At 37.6% G+C, this 27,400-nt stretch overlaps 1 protein-coding gene across 1 annotated transcript in view; it reads left to right on the top strand.

Annotated features, from left to right (window-relative positions):
• Nucleotides 1–24,585, top strand: part of mbo (Nuclear pore complex protein Nup88) — a 39,043-nt gene extending 14,458 nt beyond the window's left edge. The window contains exons 5-14 of the mRNA XM_053779766.2: nt 1,856–1,968; nt 2,467–2,653; nt 4,292–4,419; nt 8,709–8,794; nt 15,652–15,890; nt 20,955–21,148; nt 21,904–22,050; nt 23,032–23,191; nt 23,359–23,456; nt 24,142–24,585. Of these exons, the coding sequence (XP_053635741.2) occupies nt 1,856–1,968; nt 2,467–2,653; nt 4,292–4,419; nt 8,709–8,794; nt 15,652–15,890; nt 20,955–21,148; nt 21,904–22,050; nt 23,032–23,191; nt 23,359–23,456; nt 24,142–24,205 (1,416 nt within the window). The 3' untranslated portion in view covers nt 24,206–24,585. The remainder of the gene's footprint in view (nt 1–1,855; nt 1,969–2,466; nt 2,654–4,291; nt 4,420–8,708; nt 8,795–15,651; nt 15,891–20,954; nt 21,149–21,903; nt 22,051–23,031; nt 23,192–23,358; nt 23,457–24,141) is intronic.
• The last annotated feature ends 2,815 nt before the right edge of the window (nt 24,586–27,400 follow it).

The raw sequence follows: 27,400 nt of genomic DNA on the forward strand, positions 1-27,400 counted from the left end.
TAATAGTTTTAATTTTGTATGGGTGTTTAGTTTACAATTTTTGTCAGAATTGTAAATAAAAAATAGAATGTATTTAATTGTTATATTAAATTTTTTACTTAGTTACCAATTTCTTCACAATACTGTTCATATGTGTATGTAACAGTAACGACAGGATTTGGATTGGTATCAGACTATTATTGATACTTTATGTATGATGCACTGTGTCGTCCTTTTCTAACGTTACCAGAATTTACATGACAGCGTCATCCATCAAAGACACTACAGTTCAATGAAGGCAAATTTCATTTACTACATTATGTTAAATTCTTCCTTCAGCTCTTGGGTTGAAACCATTGAGGTTGAAGACATTAGGTTACTAATGAAAATTCACTTGCCTGAAGCCATTGGCTGCAGTGACCAGCACAATCTTTTTCTTAGTTTCTGACACATTCAGGGCACTCATCAGGCATATTTGTGATCAGCATGACAAAATAAGTCTTATATAAGCTAGTAAAATGTTTAAAGAGCTTTAGATCTTGATGTTTGTATGCTTATGAAAAGACGGACAATAACTAAGCGACAATGATTGTTTCCTTTGCGCCTTCTTGCAAGTGAGGTTGATAGTTACGTGCCATATTATTACATCAGGTATTTGTAAGTCTTCTCCATGGGGAAGTGGAACAGAATTCTTCTTCTGTAAGCCATGCGTGTCGTAAGAGGCGACTAAAATGCCAGGATCAAGGGGCTAGTAACCCCTTCTCCTGTATATATTACTAAATTTAGAGAGAATGGATCAAAGTAGAATGACGTGGAAAGCATATAAATCTATAGGGGAAGGAAAGAGGGGTAGGGGTCGTCCTCGAAAGGGTTGGAAAGAGGGGGTAAAGGAGGTTTTGAGGGCGAGGGGCTTGGACTTCCAGCAAGCGTGCATGAGCGTGTTAGATAGGAGTGAATGGAGACGAATGATACTTGGGACCTGACGATCTGTTGGAGTGTGAGCAGGGTAATATTTAGTGAAGGGATTCAGGGAAACCGGTTATTTTCATATAGTTGGACTTGAGTCCTGGAAATGGGAAGTACAATGCCTGCACTTTAAAGGAGGGGTTTGGGATATTGGCAGTTTGGAGGGATATGTTGTGTATCTTTATACATATATGCTTCTAAGCTGTTGTATTCTGAGCACCTCTGCAAAAGCAGTGATAATGTGTGAGTGTGGTGAAAGTGTTGAATGATGATGAAAGTATTTTCTTTTTGGGGATTTTCTTTCTTTTTTGGGTCACCCTGCCTCGGTGGGAGACGACCGACTTGTTGAAAAAAAAAAAAAGGAAAAACTTTCGTTTTTCCTTTTGGGCCACCCCGCCTCGGTGGGATACAGCCGGTGTGTTGAAAGAAAGAAGAAAGATTTGTAAGTTTTGTTAGTCCTTGAAAAGTAGTGAAAATCTAGACATTTTATTGAATTATTACCACTAGACATTCAGTATAAATACAGGTTAGTGGATTATAGTGCAAGTGGTAGCTGTTACTTTAGACTTACATCATTGAAGCCCCAAAGGTATGAAGTGTTACATTTAGAAATAAGAAGACTCCAACATATTACTTGTGTTCATTGTTGCTGAAACCTTCATTATCCTCTCACATTAACAGACATTGTTAGGTAAAAACATTGAGAGAGAGATGCAATTTACTCTTAAATTTTTAAAAACATTTGCTGAAGATCCATAAAAGAATTCTGTCATTTTGGTTGTTGCAAATTTTGAGGATTTCTTTATATATAATATTTCTACTATCTGTAAAATGATTTACCTATAGGTGAAGGTAGGTTTGAGTTTTTGAATAGTATTAATCTTAAGCTTTGTATTTGCATGGCTTTCAGATTGATCTAGAAAATGGGAAGAGGCAAAAATTCTTGGGACTTCAGTGGCCAGTGTTCATACTGTATGGCAATGGAGAAATCTATTTTGTTATTACAAACCTCAGCACGACTAGGTACAACAGGACAGTATAATTATCTTAATTTTTTTAAGATTCAATGCTTTTTTGTTATTGCTAGTAATGCTTAAATTTTTTTAAATAAATTTTTTTCTCATATTGTGTATATACAATAGTACCCTAATTTGTTGATTATTCCTCTTGATAATATTGAAGTAATGTGCAAAATTCAAACTTATTCACTAGCTAATAAAATCTTTCATTGGATTCAAGGGTATAATAGTGTTTCATTATGGTAATTCTCATTAATTCTTAAATTTTATTATTTTGCCCTACGGGGAAATAGTTAAGATTCTTCCTTTATAATTTATGTGACATATAAGATGACCAAAATGTGAAGAGCTTGTGACTGGTTGCTCCTTTTCTGGAACTTGACTAACTGAAATTACAAAGCAGGAAAAATTTTGTTTTGCCAAGGTGAGGGAAAATGCCCTTGACTAACAAGTTAAAAAATATACAGTATACATTATTAATTATTTTGAACTTATTGTGTAGACCAGCCTTGCATAGACTGTTTGGCCCCCTGAGTATGATACCAGCTTGTGATGACAACTATGGGTTGGATTCTTGTAGTCTCCTGGTTCTCCAGTCCTCTCCACCAGTGTTAGTTATTGCCACCACAACTGGCCAGCTTCACCACTGCATAGTGATTGACAGTGATGTAAATGAAGATGAATCACTGGTAAGTAAAGCAACTGTAGCATTGTATTGACAGATTTAATTACCTATTTTAGAGTGAGGAAACTAGCTCTTAATTCTTGTTCCTGGCACTTTTGGCCTACTGACATGTTATAGCCCTGTCATGTCTATTTTTTATCCTCTGTGGCTTGTGTGGAATTCTCTTCCACTGTGTTGTTGTTCAGGTTGTCCTGATTTACCAGTCTTCCATGGAAGTATTTTCTTACATAGCTAGCTCATTTGGCTCTGTAATTTACAGCTAATCACTCTTGTTCTTGTTTCATCCAAGGTAGCGAGCCCATCTTAAGTCTACCTTGTATTTTCCTTAGAATATTTTGTCATGATGTCCTCTTTTGTTCCTCATTTCTCAATAATAAAAAGGTGTAGTTTTCACATTCTTTAGGATTCGTTCCTCACAACTAAAGCACCATTCTTGATGCATTTGAGTTTCACTTAATTGTATACCATGTGAGGGATCTACACTGGTGTTGTATACTCAAGCACACACATGAGTCTTTGTCACGGTTCCCAAATGCCATACATGTTTGAGAGCTTTACCCTTGCTGCTAATTTTATTTTGTTAATGTGCACTTCAGAAAAAGAAATATTGGGTTAATGGTTATTCCAAAGACTTTCTTTAATTTTCTGTGAACTTTTTCTCATCTATATAGTGCTGTTTTCAGTTGTCTTTTCCTGTCTTCTAGCTTGATAGTTTTGTTTTACATTTCTAAAGCCTTTTGGTTAATATGTATTGAGAAGGCAGCTATGTAAAGTGAAGGAAGTCCCAAAAACATTTGTTACCTGCTACATTCCTTTTAACACAGGATTTCTAGTGGGAAAATGCATGAGGTCCCAAAACCAAAACAACAGCTATTCATTAAAAACAGTGTGATAATACTAGGGATTTCATGGTACCAACACAAAGTTTGTGTATTGTCATTTGATGATCATGGCACCCTAATGGTTAATCTAAGAGTGGAATGCACACTGAAAAATATTTATACTGGCATTATAGGTAGTAGGTTGGTAGAGAGCAACCACCCAGGGAGGTACTACTATCCTGCCAGGTGAGTGTGTAATGGAAACTGGTAATTGCTTTACACAATGGCAGGATTGCTGGTACCATTTCCCCCTGTGTTATAAACACATAAGATGACAGGTACATTTTGCAACTTCTTACATTTAGTTCATACGGCACATGCAGTGTAGGGGATGTCCTAAAAAAAAATTGGAGGGAGGGGATAAAGGAAATTGAGTGTAGTTGCTTGGACATGTAACAGGCTTGTGTGAGCATGATAAGAATGAGTGGAAGCAAGTGGTTTTTATGATTTGATACTCTGTTGGAGTGTGAGCAAGGCAAAATTTATGAAAGGGAAACTGGTTAGCCTGGCTTGTCCTGGAGGTGTGACATACAGTGCCTGCACTGAAGGATGAGTGGGGAGGTTACAGTTTGGAGGGATCTGCACTGTGATGTTGGTGCCCTTGTGGCAAGACTGTGGAAATGTTTTATTTTTTGTTGGGTCACCCTACCTTTGTGGGAGACAGTTAGTGCTAAATTTTTGTTATAATAATGTAAGTTTTTATAATTTTGTTCTGTATTTTGATTCACAGTGAAGAGAGTATCAATAAGTTTTGTTTTCAGTCCAGTATAGCAACATCAGTAAAGCTTCATGTTTACGAGACTGTTGAGCTGGAATTGTCACTTCTTCCAGACGATGAAAATTTTACTTCGCCTCTCTCGCTTCATCCAGATCCCACTACACCTACAAGGTATGCTCAACTTTCACTTTCTAATTCAGGTACATGACATTTCAGACAATTATTTATGTAGTTTAATTTTTTTAAACTTGTTGGCCATTTCCTACATGAGGGTCATCAAGAGAAGAGAAACATCATTCACCATCACTCATTTCCAAGTTGTCTTCCAAGAACACAGACATCTTAATTTCAATGATTTGGCTTTTGTTAACTGAATGCTCTATAGATGTTACATTGCTCACACTCCAGAGTATATCTGCACTACCTCCAGTTTAATTATTTATTATTATTTTTTTTTAAGGTGTGGGCTCTATAATGGTGCTACATACTCAAAGATGGGCCTGACATGTGTTGTGTAAAGAGCCCAGAGTGACTCTTTGTTGAGATTCCTGGAAGCTACTCTAATATTTACTAGACAAGCACTGGCTGCAAAGGTTATTTGTTATGATCTTTGGCATTATGCCAAGCTCTAAGGTCACCACTAGGTTTTTTTGTATGAAGTCTGCAGCCTATGTCCACCAAGTCTATACTTTTGTGTCAGGTTTTCTTGCTCTTTACCCCAGTCTTCGTAACCTTGCATTTGCCGGTGTTGACTTCAAGCAACCCCTTATCCATCCAATCTTGCAGTTTGTCCAGATGAATTTGGAGCCTTTACTTTTCATCGTCTGATTTTATTCTCATTAGTTTTAAATCATTGGCAGATAAGAATGAATTTTATTTAATCCCATCTAAAATGTTATTCATATAAAGCAGAAACAGCACCTGTCCTAATACTAATCCTTGTGGAACCCTGCTGTTTTTTTCCCCTTTCTGATTTTTTTCCCCTTTCTGATTTTTTTCCCCTGACACCCACTCTCTTTCCATCCCCTGAGGTACTCTTTGATCCACTAGTGTGGAATTTCCAAGGGTATAATTCAGAAGGTTGAGGAAAGGTTGAGGTGATTTAGAAGATGGAAAGAGGTAAAATGATGAAGAAGGTGTAAAAATCTAGGGTGGAAGGAACTGGGGCTAGGGGTTGTCTCTGGAATCGTTTGAAGGTGGGAGAAAAAGAGGTTTTGAGGTGTAGGGGTTTGAGCTTTCAGCAGGCTTGTATGAGCTCATTAGATTGAAGTGATTAAAGACGTGCTGTTGGAGTGTTAACAAAGTATCATTTATAAATGTATTCAGAGAAACTGGACTTAACCCTTTGACTGTCACAAGCCCATTTCTGAAACTGTCATTCTATGTCGCAAAATACTCGAAAAAAAAATTTCTTATGAAATAATAGGCAATCTTTTCCCGATGGCAATGACACCAAAAGTACGAAAGTTGATGGAAAACTTATGGAATTACGCTCTCACAAAGTTAGCAATTTCGGCGGTATGTATATGTTGAAAAAAGTCGGCCGTCTCCCACCGAGGCAGGGTGACCCAAAAAGAAAGAAAATCCCCAAAAAAGAAAATACTTTCATCATCATTCAACACTTTCACCTCACTCATACAAAATCACTGTTTTTGCAGAAGTGCTCAGAACACAACAGTTTAGAAGCATATACGTATAAAGATACACAACATATCCCTCCAAACTGCTAATATCCTGAAACCCCTCCTTTAGAGTGCAGGCATTGTACTTCCCATTTCCAGGACTCAAGTCCGGCTATATAAAAATAACTGGTTTCCCTGAATCCCTTCACTAAATATTACCCTGCTCACACTCCAACAGATTGTCAGGTCCCAAATACCATTCGTCTCCATTCACTCCTATCGAACACACTCATGCATGCTTGCTGGAAGTCCAAGACCTTCGCCCACAAAACCTCCTTTACCCCCTCCCTCCAACCTTTTCGAGGACGACCCCTACCCTGCCTTCCTTCCCCTACAGATTTAAATGCTCTCCATGTCATTCTGCTTTGATCCATTCTCTCTAAATGACCAAACCACCTCAACAACCCCTCTTCAGCCCTCTGACTAATACTTTTTTTAACTCCACACCTTCTCCTAATTTCCACACTCCGAATTTTCTGCATAATATTTACACCACACATTGCCCTTAGACAGGACATCTCCACTGCCTCCAACCGCCTCCTTGCTGCTACATTCACAACCCAAGCTTCACACCCATATAAGAGTGTTGGTACTACTTTGCTTTCATACATTCCCTTCTTTGCGTCCATAGATAACGTTTTTTGTCTCCACATATACCTCAACGCACCACTCACCTTTTTTCCCTCATCAATTCTATGATACATGATATCAGTTATCTATGATATCAATTATGATACATCGTAACACTTAATAAATCCATCCGCCCACATGTCAACTCCCAAGTATCTGAAAACATTCACTTCTTCCATACTCCTCCTCCCCAATTTGATATCCAATTTTTCTTTATCTGAATCATTTGATACCCTCATCACCTTACTCTTTTCTATGTTCACTTTCAGAGAGAGAGAGAGAGGTAGGTAGAGAGAGAGAGAGAGGTAGAGAGAGAGAGAGAGAGAGAGAGAGGTAGAGAGAGAGAGAGGTAGAGAGAGAAAGAGGTAGAGAGAGAGAGAGAGAGAGAGAGGTAGAGAGAGGTTGAGAGAGAGAGAGGTAGAGAGAGAGAGAGAGAGAGAGAGAGAGAGAGGTAGAAAGAGAGAGAGAGAGAGAGAGAGAGCAATCACTGGTAAGATCCTTGAGACAATAATCTCAAGACAAATGACAGAGATTTTTGACTACCACTCACTACTTTGTGATCGTCAATATGGCTTCAGGAAAGGTTACTCTGCTGCTGATCTGTTGTTAAACCTCTCCACTAAGTGGCACCAGTCACTGGATGAATCCAAAGTCAGCTGTGTGGTAGCACTGGACATTGCTGGCGCTTTCGACCGGGTGTGGCACCAGGGCCTCTTAGCAAAACTTCAAGCACTGGGAATTGCAGGCTCTACGCTATGTCTTCTCAGTGATTACCTTCATGGTAGATCTCTAAGTGTAGTTCTCAATGGAATGGAATCAGCAAGACATCCTATTGGGGCAAGTGTTCCACAAGGAAGCATGCTGGGTCCATTGTTATGGAATGTCTACTTCAACGACCTTCTTCATCTAATCCCAGAATCACATGCATATGCAGACGACTGTACACTGACATTCACTTATCCAAGAGAAGAAATGCCAGCTGCTCTAAGCTACATCAATCACCAGCTGAGAGCTATATCAGCTTGGGGAAAAGATGGCAAGTAACATTTGCACCTGAGAAAACGCAAATGATGATCGTCTCTAGGCACCATGATGGTAATGCTGGTGCAGTAGTAAGGATGAATGGGAGGATGTTGGCACCTGGAGAAGAAGTTGATATCCTTGGGGTGAAATTTGACTCCAAACTAACCATGAAGAACCATGTTGTAAATCTTGCAAACAAGGCAGCCAGGAAGCTTACAGCACTTCGCCGTATCTCACATCTGCTTGACAGTAGGGGTTGCAAGATCCTGTACGAGGCACAAGTACGCTCACACCTTGAGTATGCTCCACTTTCTTGGTTTGCCTGCCCCCCCTCTCATCTGCGACTGCTTGACAGAGTAGAGAACAGAGCAAGACGTCTCATCTCTCGCCTGGACCCATCCTGGATAGATCTGTCATTTCAGCAGAGCCTTCAACATAGGAGGGATGTGGGTGGCCTTACTGTTATGTACAAGGCCAATATTGTCGAAATACCACACTTGGATCCACTTCGAGGACAGCGTGAAACAAGCTTTTATGCCACAAGACGGGCAGAAAGCAGCAACTTCACTCTGGCTGTACCCTTCTCCAGAACATCACTCCATCTGAGATCATACATACCCAGGATGACTCGAGTATGGAACACATTCGTACAGCATAATGATGTCAACGAGATAGTCAGTTGATCAAATGAAAATGCTGGCCCACAGATGGCTCCAACTTCATCCTGTTCCCTACTTGTATGTCTCATAACAATAAAAATGCTTTCAAATGAGCTGATGTAGGTAACAGCTCTTAGCTTGCCAATAAAGTTAGGAATCCTTAACCTGTAAATAGCTGTCAATAAAGCTAGGGATCCTTAACCTTGTCAAACCCTGTGTAAAAAAAAAAAAGAGGTAGAGAGAGAGAGAGAGAGGTAGAGAGAGAGAGAGAGGTAGAGAGAGAGAGGGAGAGGTAGAGAGAGAGAGAGGGAGAGGTAGAGAGAGAGAGGGAGAGGTAGAGAGAGAGAGGGAGAGGTAGAGAGAGAGAGGTAGAGAGAGAGAGAGGTAGAGAGAAAGAGAGGTAGAGAGAGAGAGAGAGAGGTATAGGTAGGTGTCCATTTAACCTAATATTGTTTTCATTTGACAGGTACTGGGTGAGTCATGAGGCAGGTGTCCATGGAGTTACTGTTCCATTCATTGAACATCTTCTTCAATACACTGATTTGCCTGATGGTTAGTGTATAGTTTGTTACTTAGTAATCTGAAATATTAGAGGTAAAGGAGATCCTAATTTGCAAAAAAAAAAAAAAAAAATGCACTAATGGTTTTTCAATGTACACAATAGTCATTTGTTTTGAAAGGAATAGTACAAAGCAAGGGCTATATTTCACACATTTTCATACTGGTGACGAGTGGTTGTAATGCTTTAAGTGATTTCTAAGTGCTGCTTTTGTAATTGTGTATGTTAGTAACTCTGAAGAGTGTGTGGGGTTTGAGCTCTTGTCAAGTCAGTTTTAAAACTATAACTTTGACATGTTCTGAATTGTTTCATTAACCACTTTGCTGTCCGTGCTGTAATATTACAGGTTTGAAGTCACTGTCCATTACATAATATTACAGGTTTGAAATCACTGTCCGTGCTGTAATATTACGGGTTTGAAGCCACTGTCCGTGCCGTAGAATTACGCCATGAGCTCACCTCACTCATATAAGTTGTGATCAGTAAATTTGGGCCTAGATATGAGAGAATGGGTCTATGCAGTAAGTGTACATCATATAAAAAAAACCTGCAGCACACTGTGAATAATAAGAAAAAACTGCGACCGTATTTTTGGTTTAAAACAGAGACTTTGAGGTGCATTTTTGTATGGTTTTTATGGCTGTATTCGTGGTTTCTTGGTCTCATTTGATAAAGTGGAAGATATATTACAGAAATAAACATTTTGATTGGTTTCAGGACAGAAAGTAACTTGAAACTGAGCTTAAAGTAGCAGAAATGTCCAATATTTGCTGACATTCCCGAGTACACAAATGACGCCACTTGTCCGATACGCATCTAACTGGCCAGTCTAATACAATTTTAGGAATGCACTGACGTTATTTATAGAATTATTACAATAATGTGGTAATCTGCATAACAGTAAATCTAATATTTTTGGTGTGAATAAAAATTCAAAATGGAAAGCAAGTGTAATATTAGAGGAGCCTGGAGAAATGACTAAGAAAGAAAGGAAATGCTTTATTAGTGCCAGGAATGCCTACATTGTTTACTCTGGACCCTGTTTTTAAATTGGCAATTTTTGAATTTTGTGTGAAATTGGCTAAATTACTGATTTCTGATCACTGTTGGGTAGTTGAAATAGGTAAATGGGCAGTTTCTTGTACTCAGTCAATAGAATAGAAAGAATATTAGCGAAATACCTGTGAGTGGTCGACTGGAACAGTGGAATTGACCAAAAATAGGGCGCAAAGTGGGTGAAATTGCCGATGCGTAAACATCACCGAGACCATTAAATTTGTGAGAGAGTAATTCCACAAATTTTCCATCAAATTTCATACTTTAGGTTTTATTACCTTTGGAAAAAATATTCTCCATTGTTTCATAAGGTAAATTTGTGTTTTAATTCTTCATCCCTGAGAGCAAGTTTGAGATCAGTGGTCTCGACCCTGAAAGGGTTAAGCTTAATATATTTTAGTGAAGATTGGTAATTATTCTTGGTTTGTATTAGCTGCATTTGAAACTAAAAAATATTTTGCAAATTGGGATGCTTAAAATCTGCGTTTTCTTCTCATTCATCTGCACATATTTGATCTTGATATACTATTACTAACTGATGTTAAAAAATGTATTTTTTACCACTTATAATGCATATTGTTTCATTTTATATAAGAAATTATTTCCCTCTAAGATGAGAGTATTGAATCTGCTTTTGTCATATTTATCCTGTATTGTGCATCACGACCTACCAAATGCATCATAACTACTCAAACCCACACTATTTGCAGATGACACTACATACATTTTCTCTCACCCAAGTCCAGTCATACTAGCCAATACTGTGAATACCAAATTACAGAAAATATCTACCTGGATGATGATTAACAAACTTACTCCCAATATTGACAAAACCTACTACATTCAGTTTGGGAACAGAACTACAGATGTTCCTCTTAACATAATGATAAACGGATCACCTATCACAAAGCTCACAGGGAAAATTCTTAGGAATCCACCTTGATAATAGACTCAGATTTCAAACACATGTACAACAAATTTCCAAGAAAATCTCCAAGACCGTAGGCATACAATCGAAGATACAGTACCATGTTCCACAGTCAGCCCTCCTGGCCCTATATCACTCACTCATTTACCCTTGTCTCACCTATGGAATTTGTGCATGGGGCTCAACAACAATAAATCATCTCAGACCATTAATTACCCAACAAAAGGCTGCAGTCAGAGTGATAACAAATTCCCACTCCAGGCAGCACACTCCACTAATATTCAAAACTCTAAACTTACTCACCGTACAAAACATCCATACTTATTAGTGTGCCTACTACATACATAGAACACTAAACTTGGATATAAACCCTCCCCTCAAACTTCTCCTTACCAACCTCAACAGAAAACATGACCATAACACAAGGCACAGATCACTCTTTGATGTTCCCTGTGTCCATCTCGCACTATGTAAAAACTCAATTCACATAAAAGGCCCGAAAATTTGGAATTCATTACCTGTGAATATAAAAGAAATACTGTCCGTTTATCAATTCAAGATTCTTTTAAAAACCACTTACTCAACCACAACTAAATAAATACTGAATAACTGAATCTCATAAATGTATAACCTGTGACCCTATCAAACTATGTTTTTTTTTTTTTAATTACATTACCCAATAGAATACCCCATTCTCTTGAATGCACAGTAACTCATCTAATGACCATATGACCTGTTGCTGCACTACAAATCACTGATTTTACTTGATCTGATTCGATTATATTATACATTGTTATGCTACAGATTTGCACATCTTTAATGCTTCTTATTTGAAATACTTATTAGTACTTCATGTTGTAATTTGTTTACTGTAATTTTTACCACTGAATATATCATTGCTTAGTTAATCTTAAGTTAATTTTAAGCCTGCCCATAATGCTCTGCATACAAGGGGCTTTTGGCATGTACACCCAATCACTATATTTCTTTGTACAACTATGTATCATGTCCAAATAAATAAATAAATTAATAAATTGTTCTTTTTATCCTTAGTACTAAAGTTACCCTGTAGAGATGCATTAGGTTGTTTTATAATTATTATTTTTACCTGGTCTTTTTTTCATTGAAACTTCTCATGCTTTGTTTGCATGCATACAGTCTTAACCCTTTGACTGTCACAACCCCAAATCCTGAAGTGTTTCCTGGTGTCGCAAAATATTTGAAAATTTTTTTTTTTTTTCTTGTGAAATGATAATCTTTTCCCGATGGTAATGACACCAAAAGTATGAAATTTGATGGGAAACTTACGGAATTACGCTCTCCCGAAGTTAGCGACCTTGGCGATATTTACAAATCGGCTATTTCACCCACTTTCAGCCCTATTTTTGGCTAATTTCATTGTTCCAGTCGACCAAACTCATAACTATATCTTTAGAGCTCCAATTGTTCCATTGATTGAGTACAAGAAACTGCCCATTTACTGATTTCAGCTATTCAATAAAGTGGTCAGAAATGGGCAATTTGGCCAATTTTACACAAATTAAAAAATATGCCAGTTTCAAAAGAGCATTCAGAATAACAGTGCAGACATTCCTGGCTCTAAAATAACATTTTCTTTGTTCATCAGTCACGTCTCCAGGCCCCTCTGATATTACATTTGCTTTCTATTTTTAATTTTTATTCAAACAAAAAATAGAAGATTTACTGTTAGGCAGACTACTGCCATATTGTAATAATTGTATAAATAATGTCAACCCATTCATGACTGCATATTAGAATGCCTAGTTGGACGTTTATTGGACAATGACATCATTTGTTTACTCTTGAACATCAGCAAAAATCAAACATTTCCCCTATTTTGAGCTCCAATTCCATGTCCTTTTCATAGTAAAATCAATCAAAATCACCTCTATTTTTCTAATATGTTTCCCATTCTATCAAATGGGACTATGAAAATGAGAAATAACCATAAAAACTATACGAAAATAAGTACACCTCAAAGTCGGCATTTTAATCCAAAAACACGGTCGGAGTTTTTTTTTTTTTCTATGCACTGTGTGTTGCAGGATTTTTTTTATACAGTGCACGTTGACCACACAGACCCATTCTCTCACATGTGGGCCTACCAGCTTTCTCCTGCTTGATTTTGAAGCTGCTAGAATTTTTGAGTATATATATGTCAAACACATTGGCTCGTAAGACGTATATGTATATATGACCGAAACAGTCAAAGGGTTAACCCCTTGAGGGTCCAGACCCCCAGTCTCAAAAGTGTCCACAGGGTCCAAGACTTTTCAAAAAAATGTTAGATATTTTTTCTTATGAAATGGTAGAGAATTTTTTTCTGACTAATAAACAAAAAAGTACAAAATTTAATGGAAAATTGATGAAATTACTCTTTTGCGAATTTTGCTGTGTCAGCTGTATTTACACATTGGCGATTTTGCCCACTTTGACTTCTATTTTAGGCCAATTACAGTGTTGCAGTCAACCAAATTCTTAGCTATTTTGCTAGTATGTTTTCCATTTTATTGATTGAGCACTAGAAATCACCCAGTCACCTATTTCAGCTATGCAATAAAGTGATCAGAAATTGGTAATTTGGCCAATTTCACACAGATTTCAAAATATGCCAATTTCAAAATAGGGTCCAGATTGAACAGAGCAGGCATTCCTGGCACTAGAATAACATTTTCTCTGCTCATTAGTTACGTTCCCAGGCCTATCTTAAATTACACTTATTTTCATTTGGAACTTTTATTCACACAAAAAAATAGAAGATTTACTATTACAGTGGAGCCTTGGTGTTCATATGCCCTAGTTTTCATAGGATTTGGTTTTCAATGATTTTTTTCATCAAAATTTTGTCCCAGTTTTCGTACATCTGCTCGGTTTTCATAGAGTTGAAAATGATCCGTGCCAAACTCGTCCACCTACCCACGTGACTCGGCCACTCAGGCGCCCACACAAAGCATCCCATGCATTCGTGACTCAGTCTGCCTTTCTTTCTTATTGAGTGAGCATCACCCCGCACGTTCATCCGAAACATTTTGTAATCCATTATTTTTAGTGCTTGTTTATTGGGTGTGACTGCTAAATAAGCCACCATGGGGCCAGAGAAAGTTCTGAGTGCCAGCCCCTTTGATAAAGAAGTTGAGAAACACTACGGAATTTTACCCTTTCAGGGCTGAGAGGCCCTCTCCTAAACTCGTTCTCAGGGTCAAAAATTTTTCGGAAAAAAAAATTGTTTTTTTTCTTACGAAATGATAGAGAATCTTTTTCCAATCATAATGACACCAAAAGTATGAAATTTGATGGAAAACTTACAGAATTATGCTCTCGCGAAGTTAGCGGTCTCGACGATGTTAACGCATCGGCGATTTCACCCACTTTGAGCCCTATTTTCAGCCAATTCCAGTGTACTAGTTGACAAAAATCATATCTATTTCACTAGAACTCCATTTTTTCTATCAAATGAGTACAAGAAACCAACCATTTACCGATTTCAACTATCCAGTAAAGTGATCAGAAATTGGCAATTTTGCCAATTTCACGCAAATTTCAGAAGATGCCACTTTCCAAATAGGGTCCAGAATAAACAAGACAGACATTCCTGGCACTAAAATAACATTTTCTCTGTTCATTAGTCATGTTCCCAGGCCCCTCTTGCATCTCTTTTGCTTTCCACTTTGAATTTTTATTCTCACATTAATAGAAGATTTACTGCTATGCAGACTACTGCATTAGTGTAGAAATGCTATAAATAATATCAGGACACCTGTGAAAGAGTATTAGACTCAGCAGTTGATGTGTATTGGAAGCTTGACATGATTTGTTCACTTTTGAACTTTGGTAAAAATCTAACATTTCTGCTAATTTGAGCTCAATTTCAAGGTACTTTTCACTACGAAACCAATCAAAATCATCTTAATTTCTGTAATATGTCTTCCATTCTATAAAATGAGACCAGGAAAACTAAAATACAACCATAAATACCATGCGAAAATACACTGCAAAGTCGCTGTTTTAAACCAAAAACACGGTCGGAGTTTTTTTTTCTCATTATGCACTGTGTACTGCAGGATTTTTTTTATACTATGCACACTGACCACAGTGACCCATTCTTTCATATGTAGGCCTACCAGCTTTCTCTCACTAGATTTGAAGGCGCTAGAATTTAGGCGTACTAGTACGTCAATAACCCTGGTGCGTAAGCCGTACTAGTACGTCGGAAACCCTGAAAGGGTTAAGAAAGAACTTGTAGCAAAGTACCAAAGTGGTGTACACGTGGCCAATCTCGCCAGTATGTACAGGAAGTCCACATCAACGATCAGTTCCATCCTGGCGAAGAAAAAAGAAATCAAAGAAGCTGATGTTGCGTAAGGGGTAAATGTGCTAACGAAACAGAGATCGCAAACAATTAAAGATGTTGAGAAGTTGTTGTTGATGTGTCCCACATAGCAACAGGAGGAGCACTGCAACAGGCTGTTCCTTCTCAAATTCAACCCCTTTTTAGCCATAAATTTGTCAGCTTGTTTTTAGTCTATCCAAGAAGCTAGCTTCAACATACCTCACCTGACTCTTCATGTTGCTTCACTTTCTGTATATATTCATTTTCTCACCATGTGAATCTGTTTGTGATTTGATAAAACCCACTATGGGTGTAGTGTTGCCAATAAAGGATTGCATTGTACTTTGTCTTTTTCCATGCATGGACATAAGAGAAACCATAACACGGGCGGGGATAGAACCCATGATCACAGAGTCATAAAACTCCAGACCGACGCACTGTATTTATGAGCTGTTTTTCTTTTGGTACTTATGTAAGTTCATGTTATGTATTTTATTATTGATTCATATTTTCAGATGCAGCATTCTCAGCAAGCGAGTCTCCATGTATTGTGGATCACATACTTTGCACAAGATCGCTCACCCCTGCTGGTCCTATGCCTGTGGTGGGCTTAGTAGCTGGTACTTCTCATATACTCTATGTCATGCTGGCTTCTGGCAGGATCATCTCCATTATTATTCCACCAGCTTTTGTGCAACAAATCATAGAATCTCCTAATACCGATTTTGACCTTGCTGTGTCCCCACTTAGAAAGGTAGTAGTTATAAGGTTATATTTTTTAAATCTTCTATTGTACTGTGTTATTCATCTATGTGCATACTCAGTGCTATGTTTTGTAAGGAATTTTTCCTTCATTTAAGGGTGTTTTTTTAAGTGTAGAAGGTAGTGTCATGATGCTATGTTCCATCTGGAAGCTCCTCTTCCTGTAAGGCATGACTTTCTGAAGAACATTCTGAATTTTTGTCAGTGTAAAATGTTGAAAACAAAAATAAGTAAATAAATTTATATTTTTAAAAATTTTCAAATACAGGAGAGATGGAGATGTTTCAGTTTGGAGAGTCATTTAATTTGTGATAAAACAGTCGCAAATGGGTATTGAATAAATGATGGTGAAATGTTTCCTTTTTTGAGTTGCTCTACCTTAATGGGAGATGGTAGCTGTGTTAAATATTAAAGTGATGTCAGCACACTTGACAAGACATCAGTTTAATGTTTCTTGTTACTATGTGGTAAACTACATTAAACATAAGCTTTCTCTAGGCCTTACATTTATTTAGTAAGTTCTTATTTAGATTTTGGGTATGCAACATAAAAATTTCTTACAATGGTTTTGAAAGAACACATGCTATGGCCACATAAATAGGAATAATGTTGATTTAACCAAGGATTGACATTGAGATCAAACAGTGACATTACACCAACTTTTTTTTTTTCTCAACAAGTCGGTTGTCTCCCACCGAGGCAGGGTGACCCAAAAAAAGAAAGAAAATCCCCAAAAAGAAAATACTTTCATCATCATTCAACACTTTCACCACACTCACACATTATCACTGCTTTTGCAGAGGTGCTCAGAATACAACAGCTTAGAAGCATACACATATAAAGATACACAACATATCCCTCCAAACTGCCAATATCCCAAACTCCTCCTTTAAAGTGCAGGCATTGTACTTCCCATTTCCAGGACTCAAGTCCGACTATATGAAAATAACCGGTTTCCTTGAATCCCTTCACTAAATATTACCCTGCTCACACTCCAACAGATCGTCAGGTCCCAAGTATCATTCGTCTCCATTCACTCCTATCTAACACGCTCATGCACGCTTGCTGGAAGTCCAAGCCCCTCGCCCACAAAACCTCCTTTACCCCCTCTTTCCAACCCTTTCGAGGACGACCCCTACCCCTCTTTCTTTCCCCTATAGATTTATATGCTTTCCATGTCATTCTACTTTGATCCATTCTCTCTAAATGACCAAACCACCTCAACAACCCCTCTTCTGCCCTCTGACTAATGCTTTTATTAACTCCACACCTTCTCCTAATTTCCACACTCCGAATTTTCTGCATAATATTTACACCACACATTGCCCTTAGACAGGACATCTCCGCTGCCTCCAACCATCTCCTCGCTGCTGCACTTACCACCCAAGCTTCATATCCATATAAGAGTGTTGGTACTACTATACTTTCATACATTCCCTTCTTTGGCTCCATAGATAAAGTTTTTTGACTCCATATATACCTCAATGCACCACTCACCTTTTTTCCCTCATCAATTCTATGATTAACCTCATCCTTCATAAATCCATCCGCTGACACTTCAACTCCCAAGTATCTGAAAACATTTACTTCTTCCATACTCCTCCTCCCCAATTTGATATCCAATTTTTCTTTATCTAAATCATTTGATACACTCATCACCTTACTCTTTTCTATGTTCACTTTCAACTTTCTACCTTTACACACATTCTCAAACTCATCCACTAACCTTCGCAATTTTTCTTTAGAATCTCCCATAAGCACAGTATCATCAGCAAAAAGTAACTGTGTCAATTCCCATTTTGAATTTGATTCCCCATAATTTAATCCCACCCCTCTCCCGAACACCCTAGCATTTACTTCTTTTACAACCCCATCTATAAGTATATTAAACAACCATGGTGACATTACACATCCCTGTCTAAGACATACTTTTACCGGGAAGTATTCTCCCTCTCTTCTACATACCCTAACCTGAGCCTCACTATCCTCATAAAAGCTCTTTACAGCATTTAGTAACTTACCACCTATTCCATATACTTGCAACATCTGCCACATTGCTCCTCTATCCACTCTATCATATGCCTTTTCTAAATCCATAAATGCAATAAGAACTTCCCTACCTTTATCTAAATACTGTTCACATATATGCTTCAATGTAAACACTTGATCTACACATCCCCTACCCACTCTGAAGCCTCCTTGCTCATCCGCAATTCTACATTCTGTCTTACCTCTAATTCTTTCAATTATAACCCTACCGTATACTTTTCCTGGTATACTCAGTAAACTTATTCCTCTATAATTTTTACAATCTCTTTTGTCCCCATTCCCTTTATATAAAGGGACTATACATGCTCTCTGCCAATCCCTAGGTACCTTCCCCTCTTTCATACATTTATTAAACAAAAGTACCAACCACTCCAACACTATATCCCCCCCTGCTTTTAACATTTCTGTCATGATCCCATCAGTTCCAGCTGCTTTACCCCCTTTCATTCTACGTAATGCCTCACGTACCTCCACCACACTTACATTCTGCTCTTCTTCACTCCTAAAAGATGGTATACCTCCCTGGCCAGTGCATGAAATTACTGCCTCCCTTTCTTCCTCAACATTTAAAAGTTCCTCAAAATATTCTCGCCATCTACCTAATACCTCCCTCTCCCCATCTACTAACTCCCCTACTCTGTTTTTAACTGACAAATCCATACTTTCCCTAGGCTTTCTTAACTTGTTTAACTCACTCCAAAATTTTTTCTTATTTCATTAAAATTTCTTGACAGTGCCTCTCCCACTCTTTCATCTGCTCTCCTTTTGCACTCTCTCACCACTCTCTTCACCTTTCTTTTACTCTCCATATACTCTGCTCTTCTTATAACACTTCTACTTTGTAAAAACCTCTCATAAGCTACCTTTTTCTCTTTTATCACACCCTTTACTTCTTCATTCCACCAATCACTCCTCTTTCCTCCTGCCACCACCCTCCTATGACCACAAACTTCTGCCCCACATTCTAATACTGCATTTTTAAAACTATTCCAACCCTCTTCAACCCCCTCACTACTCATCTTTGCACTAGCCCACCTTTCTGCCAATAGTCGCTTATATCTCGCCCGAACTTCCTCCTCCCTTAGTTTATACACTTTCACCTCCCTCTTACTTGTTGTTGCCACCTTCCTCTTTTCCCATCTACCTCTTACTCTAACTGTAGCTACAACTAAATAATGATCCGATATATCAGTTGCCCCTCTATAAACATGTACATCCTGGAGCCTACTCATCAACCTTTTATCCACCAGTACATAATCTAACAAACTACTTTCATTACGTGCTACATCATACCTTGTATATTTATTTATCCTCTTTTTCATAAAATATGTATTACTTATTACCAAATTTCTTTCTACACATAGCTCAATTAAAGGCTCCCCATTTACATTTACCCCTGGCACCCCAAATTTACCTACTACTCCCTCCATAGCATTTTTACCCACTTTAGCATTGAAATCCCCAACCACCATTACTCTCACACTTGATTCAAAACTCCCCACGCATTCACTCAACATTTCCCAGAATCTCTCTCTCTCCTCTACACTTCTCTCTTCTCCAGGTGCATACACGCTTACTATAATCCACTTTTCACATCCAATCTTTATTTTACTCCACATAATCCTTGAATTTATACATTTGTAGTCCCTCTTTTCCTGCCATAGCTTATCCTTCAACATTATTGCTACTCCTTCTTTAACTCTAACTCTATTTGAAACCCCTGACCTAATCCCATTTATTCCTCTCCATTGAAACTCTCCCACCCCCTTCAGCTTTGTTTCACTTAAAGCCAGGACATCCAGTTTCTTCTCATTCATAACATCCACAATCATCTCTCTCTTATCATTTGCACAACATCCACACACATTCAGACTTCCCACTTTGACAATTTTCTTCTTCTTATTCTTTTTAGTAATCTTTACAGGAAAAGGGGTTACTAGCCCATTGTTCCCGGCATTTTAGTTGACTTTTACAACACGCATGGCTTACGGAGGAAAGATTCTTATTCCACTTCCCCATGGATATAAAAGGAAAAGTATTAAGACCAAGAACAATTAAGATAAAATCAAAGAAAACTCAGATGAGTGTGTATAAATAAATGTGTACATGTATGTGTAGTGTGACCTAAGTGTAAGTAGAAGTAGCAAGACATGCCTGTAATCTTGCATATTTATGAGACAGACAAAAGACACCAGCAATCCTACCATCATGTAAAACAATTACAGGCTTTCGTTTTACACTCACTTGGCAGGACGGTAGTACCTCCCTGGGTGGTTGCTGTCTACCAACCAACTATGTAATATTAATTAACTCTCTCTCTAGTCATTTGCAGAGCAACATGCAATGACATCTACAATTTTGATGAATCAAGAATTTTTAAAGATATTTTTGAGGTGTCAAGTATGCAAACCAGTTTTTTTCCATATGTTCCTCACTTCACGTTACATTATCACAGGTAGCACCAATTTCAGGCACATAATTTTCAAGGATGTGATGGCCTACTATAGTTAATTTATTTTTTATCATGCTGACCATTGCCCACCAAGGTAGGGAGAACCAAAGAAGGAAACACATTCACCATCAGTCCTTCAATAACTATGTTGCCAAACATGTATTGATATTCCAATTCAAATGTTGTATTACCTTGCTGCTCATCAGTCATATGTTGGGGTAGGGGAAATAAAATTCACCTTAGAAAAGATGTACTTCCATTGTACCCACTTGGCACTGAAGGTGAATCTGATGTGCAGGACTTGACTGGTTTAAAAAAAGATATTGCATATTTAAAAATTAGTAGTGTTCTTTGGTCAACATAAAAAAAATTATTTTGTTTCAGAATCTGAAAGATCCAGGTATTATAATTTAGAGCACTAGAGCAACATTTAAATTGCAGGCGAAATTCTTGTTTTGCAAATAGACATATAACAATGAAATGCTTAAATCAAAATTCTTAATGCACTGACAGATTCATTAAAAAAATGTCCTTAATGTTATTTATTTCCATTAGGTCCATTCACAAAACTTTGAGGATCATATTCGGTGTATTTTGCACCGCTTATCATCTCAGCCACTGCTGGCTTCAGGTTCTACCTCCAAAGTTACACCCGACGAGTACCTGAATCTCCTCAACCGTATAACTGCCACCCTTAGAAAAAACTATATGCAACCTCAGCGAGCAGCTAGACTAGACATACAAAGAAGGTAGTTTCTGGTTAAGGTACCATGTGCCTTTTTAAAAGATCCTGTAACAGTCGGTTTGTCTTCAGAATAGCATATAACTAAGTTAATTGTGTTTAAAGATGCCTTAAATCTCTTCGTTTTCATTGATTTGCAGTTTTTTGGTTTGAATTTTTGATACAAGACTTCAGCAGACTCCTTGATATCCAGAGCCATTTTGGTTTTCTGTTGGCCATATGTTGTTTGTCAGAAATTAAAATTCTTTATAAATGTTTATATTATGGTGAATGTTTGATATACATTAAATGACTATTTAAAGCTGTCTAGCAAGAAATAACCACACCCTCTTGTAAATAAAAACAAATTATGAAGGAGCATAATTGAGATACTTTCCTGTGCTTTTTGACATATATCTGTATATGATTAACTACATTATTTTGTAGTGTGAAATGAATCCTGGGAGAGTACAAATGTTTAATCACTGGAAGCTACAAGTGTGAGTGTATCCATCTTTATTTAATGTTGGAAACTTGCTGATGTTTATGAATTTAAAACAGCAATTTGTGTTTTAGTTTGTATTTACCAACAAATCTTATGAATAAACACGATTCATGTGGTGACTTAAATAGATGACTTGAGCATAGAAATTTAAATGGGAACAACCTGCACCTGGTGTACCAGCTAAGTCACAACGGGCCCATCGTACATAAACCAGTAGCCAGTCGTAAAATGGTTCACACATATATATATATATCATTAATTTCAAAAACTATTTACAGGTCAGATATATTAAATGAACAGAAGCAAAGATTGCAAGCAGAAGTAGATGATTTGCAAGCAAGAAAGAAATCATTAACAGAAAAAGCTCACGAATTAGCAGAGAAGTATGAAGAAGCAAATGATAAGAAGAGTCAGTTGGTTGAGAGGTAAGATGAGATTCCTGTACTTCCCTTTCATGTCCTTACATTATTGTCTTGCATCATATTTAAATATTTTACTTCGTATTTTCATTATGGTGGTGGATATGACGAATGGGGTCAGTGGGCAAAGGAGAAATGGAAGTCAGTGATTAAAAAGGATTATAGATAAAGTAGAAAATGCTTAGAAGCTATAGTAGTTTAGAATTTTCTGGTCATAGAAGAAAACTAGGGGGTCATTGAATACTGCTCTATCTGTAATTATTATTTAGTGGAGCCAAGGCCCACTTAATCTAGTACCTCAATTTGTAAAATCTCTTCTATCAAATCATCTCTTCTCCAGCTAGAACAGTGTGTGATATATGATAAGCTTACATTTTGCAATTTCTGTCATTAACTTGATAAAGTTTCCAAATGAAATATTAACAATATAGACTTGATTTTAAGGGGCATTTTTTCAGGGAAAAGATAGTATGCTGGCAGGAAAGGAATGAGGCAAAGGGCAGATGGGTTGCTTAGTTTGGTGAGGTAGAAAGAATGCTGCAAGATTGATATATAGGGTGGTGTGGATGGAAGGTGGTATATTGTGTTGAAAGGTAGGTGCTTGAATCATCCACCAGGCATGTGTGAGTATGTTGGATTTCAATGAAGAATGACTGGAAATGAGTGCTAAAAAATGATTAGAGCTGCTTTTGGAGGGTGAGTGAGGTAATATTTCAGAAGGGATTCGGGGAAACTAGCTCACTGCATTTGAGTTTTGAAGGTTGGCAAATGGAGTGCATGCACTTTTAAAGGGGTGGGATGGGGATTCTATCGTTTGGTGAATTAGCATTGGATTATGATGACTGCCCTTCCATAAGTAGTGAAAAAATGGTGGTGGTAACTGATGGCAAGTGCAAATTTTATTTCTTCAGAATCATAAAGGATGCTGGACATCAGTTTATCAATAGAAAGCAGTGACTGCAGTTACAGTACTCTGTATCTTTCCAGACTAGAAAGAGTGTTGAGTCAAGTGATGCGAGCTTTACCAGTGCTGTCAACGGGAGAGAAGAACATGATGCGTGAGTTGGAGTCCATGCAGAGCCATACTTCCAGCTTATTGAACCAATTAGCTCAAATTAAGGCTAAGGATAAATGGCAAATCAGTCAGGTGAGGCTCAGTATAAACAACTTTCTTAACTAGTTGTTATATTTTACATAATTATTAAAATGTGCATTGTAGGATTATTTTTTTTCAGTGAGGAGTGTTCTTAACAGTCATGAACAGGCTTCCTGTCTTATTTTTTTATTGTTTACCATTTATTACTTCTTCTTCAGATGGAGAAATATCAGAATACAGAAACTGTTAAAAACCAGCGAGCGTCATGTGTATCTGAAAGTCAGCTTAAAGCTCTCAAACAAGCTTTGACAAATGAGTAAGTGTGACTTATTATTGTTATTATTTTTGTCATTACATAGACTACATTAGACACCCCCCCCCCCCCCCTTTTTTTTTTTCCAAACCGGCCATATCCCGCCAAGGCAGGGTGGCCCAAAGAGAAAAACGAAAGTTTCTCTTTTTAAAATTAGTAATTTATACAAGAGAAGGGGTTACTAGCCCCTTGCCCCCGGCATTTTAGTCGCCTCTTACAACACGCATGGCTTACGGAGGAAGAATTCTGTTCCACTTTCCCATGGAGATAAGAGGAAATAAACAAGAACAAGAGCTAGAAAGACAATAGAAGAAAACCCAGAGGGGTGTGTATATATATGCTTGTACATGTATGTGTAGTGTGACCTAAGTGTAAGTAGAAGTAGCGAGACGTACCTGAAATCTTGCATGTTTATGAGACAGAAAAAAGACACCAGCAATCCTACCATCATGTAAAACAATTACAGGAAATGGGTTTTTATGTACTTCATTTTGTTTGGCACCTATGCTGTATACTTTTATTATCTTCATTATAGTTTTTGCATTTAGCATTCTTAAAAATCATACCTATGAATAGAGGGAGTTATTAGTATCACAAGTATATACATACTACATATGTTGTAAATACATATGAAGTTCATTATTGAAATACTGTACTGATGTAGAATTAATTTTGGTAATCATTTCAGGGGTGAGAAGTTGTCGAATCTGCTGGAGAGAGTGAACCACGTTAAGCACGATCTTCAGTTATGATGAGGGTTACAAGAATAGTTACTGCTGAAAGATAATTGGAACAAATGATGTGTTGGATTTATTATAACATTTCAGAAATTATCATGCCCAAGGGAATGAGTTTCAGTGATAGTTATATATATTCCTTTTATTGAAATAGTAAAGTAGGTTTTGTATTGTGAAGCTCATAAGCATTCAAATACTCATTTGGTAATTCATCCTGAGTGTTTCCAAATTAAAGTAAATAGCAGACTGTAAAATATTTTTTAGTCATGCTCAGAGTTACATTTTGAAGTTAAGAAAGTAATAGACATTTTAATAAAACTAGCCTTTTATATATTTTTTATGTTTTAACACATGATTTTATTGATAATGTTTATATACCATGCTGGAAATTCCCCTTTCTTCATTGGATGACACTTTGTTTATTACTTTTTAAGGCTAACTAAGGCTTGAATGCATTTGTTTTGGATTGGTTGTATATATAATAACAGTTTAACAGTATTACCTTATTGCAATAGTACTGAAGTAAACAATAATTGCAGGATATTATTGCAGATTTTTTCCTCCCCCCACCCTCATTTTTAAAGTGATCCTAATGTTTAATATGCTAATGTGTTTACCTTAGGTGTGAAAGTTGGTGCTAGGCATCGATTTTTAACAACAGTTTACCCAAAACAACCTTCAAAAATGGTTTTTGAACCCTTAAACTGTCCAAACGTAGATATATGTTGTTATCGCTAGCGCTCCAAATATAGAGCATTTTATTTTTCTTGCCTTCAAATTTGGCACAACTGGCCTGAGATGCCTGGTTAGTATAGAATGGGTCTTAACACTTGGTATGCGCAGTATTAAAAAAATCTGGGACCATTTTGTACCTTAAGGGAGCACCAGTTCAGTTGAGCACCAACTGGAGCAAACCGTGGCAGACACTAGGGATTCACTGATGCCACGTTATATTAACACTCCCCTTTTAAGAGGAAAGTGATGTTGAACACTAGTTTAGTGACTTGAGATGGATGTGGCCACAAGTGGCTGAGGAAATATAAAAAAAACTTGATAATAACTCATGTGCAACATTTTTACAACATCCTTTCAATTTTGATACCAGTGGTAGTATCATCCTGCCAGAATATCCTATAACCTATCCCCTAAGTAAAGAGAAAAGATTCTGGAACATACGTAATACGTGTTCGGCTGGCTGGCTGGTTGATTGACTTTGGCTGTCTCTGTCTCTGTATCTCTATGTCTATCTCACAGGTACACATAAGTACAGTTATCACACATAGTGTAAATTACCTAGGATAATCCAAAAAATGCAGGCAAAGTATTGGTGAATAAAAGGTTGATGAGTAGGCCTCAGGACGTACATCTTTATAGAGGGGCAACGGATATATCAGATCATTATTTAGTTGTAGCTACAGTTAGAGTAAGAGGTAGATAGGACATGAGGAAAATGGCAACAGCAAGTAAGAGAGAGGTGAAAGTATATAAACTGAGAAGGAAGTTAAGGTGAGATATGAGCAACTATTGGCAGAAAGGTGGACTAAAGCAAGTATGAGTAGTGAAGGGGGGGGGTTGAAGAGGGTTGGGATAGTTTTAAAAATGCAGTGTTACAGTGTGGGGCAAAAGTTTGTGGCTAGGAGGGTGGGTGCAGGAGGAAAGAGGAGTGATTGGTGGAATGATGAAGTAAAGGGTGTTGATAAAAGAGAAAAAGGTAGCTTTTGAGAGATTTTTACAAAGCAGAAGTGTTGCAAGAAGAGCAGAGTATATGGAGAGTAAAAGAAAGGTGAAGAGAGTGGTGAGAGAGTGCAAAAGGAGAGCAGATGAAAGAGTGGGAGAGGCACTGTCAAGAAATTTTGCTGAAAATAAGAAAAAAAATTTGGAGTGAGATAAACAAGTTAAGAAAGCCTAGGGACTGAATGTATTTGTCAAATAAAATCAGAGTAGGGGAGTTAGTAGATGGGGAGCTGGAGGTATTGGGTAGATGGCGGGAATATTTTAAGGAACTTTTTAAACGTTGATGAAGAAAGGGAGGAGGTAATTTCACGCACTGGTCAGGGAGGTATAACATCTTTTAGGAGTGAAGAAGAGCAGGAGTGAGTTGGGGGAAGGTGCGTGAGGCATTACATACAATGAAAGGGGGTAAAGCAGCTGGAACTGATGGGATCATGACAGAAATGTTAAAAGCAGGGGGGATATTGTACTGGAGTGGTTGGTATTTTTGTTTAATGAATGTATGAAATGTAGGTAGTAAGTTGGTAGACAGCAACCGCCCAGGGAGGTACTACCATCCTGCCAAATGAGTGTAAAACGAAAGCCTGTAATTGTTTTACATGATGGTAGGATTGCTGGTGTCCTTTTTTCTGTCTCATAAACATGCAAGATTTCAGGTACGTCTTGCTACTTCTGCTTACACTTAGGTCACACTACACATACATGTACAAGCATATATATACACACACCCCTCTGGGTTTTCTGCTATTTTCATTCTAGTTCTTGTTCTTGTTCTTGTTTATTTCCTCTTATCTCCATGGGGAAGTGGAACAGAATTCTTCCTCCATAAGCCATGCGTGTTGTAAGAGGCGACTAAAATGCCGGGAGCAAGGGGCTAGTAATCCCTTCTGTATAAATTACTAAATTTAAAAAGAGAAACTTTTGTTTTTCTTTTTGGGCCACCCTGCCTCGGTGGGATACGGCTGGTTTGTTGAAAGAAGAAGAAACATGCAGGGTTTCAGGTACGTCTTGCTACTTCTACTTACACTTAGGTCACACTACACATACATGTACAAGCATATATATACACACACCCCTCTGGGTTTTCTGCTATTTTCATTCTAGTTCTTGTTCTTGTTCTTGTTTATTTCCTCTTATCTCCATGGGGAAGTGAAACAGAATTCTTCCGTAAGCTATGCATATTGTAATGGCAACTAAAATGCCAGGAGCAAGGGGCTAGTAACCCCTTCTCCTGTATAAATTACTAAATTTAAAAAGAGAAACTTTCGTTTTTCTTTTTGGGCCACCCTGTCTCGGTGGGATACGGCTGGTTTGTTGAAAGAAGAAATGTATGAAAGAGGGGAAGGTACCTAGGGATTGGCAAAGAGCATGTATAGTTCCTTAATATAAAGGGAAGGGGGACAAAAGAGATTGTAAAAATTATAGGTGAATAAGCTTACTGAGTATACCAGGTAAAGTTTACAGTGGGGTTATTATTGA

Source organism: Cherax quadricarinatus, chromosome 24 (assembly GCF_038502225.1).
Source record: "Cherax quadricarinatus isolate ZL_2023a chromosome 24, ASM3850222v1, whole genome shotgun sequence".
NCBI classification, from domain to species: Eukaryota; Metazoa; Arthropoda; class Malacostraca; order Decapoda; family Parastacidae; genus Cherax; species Cherax quadricarinatus.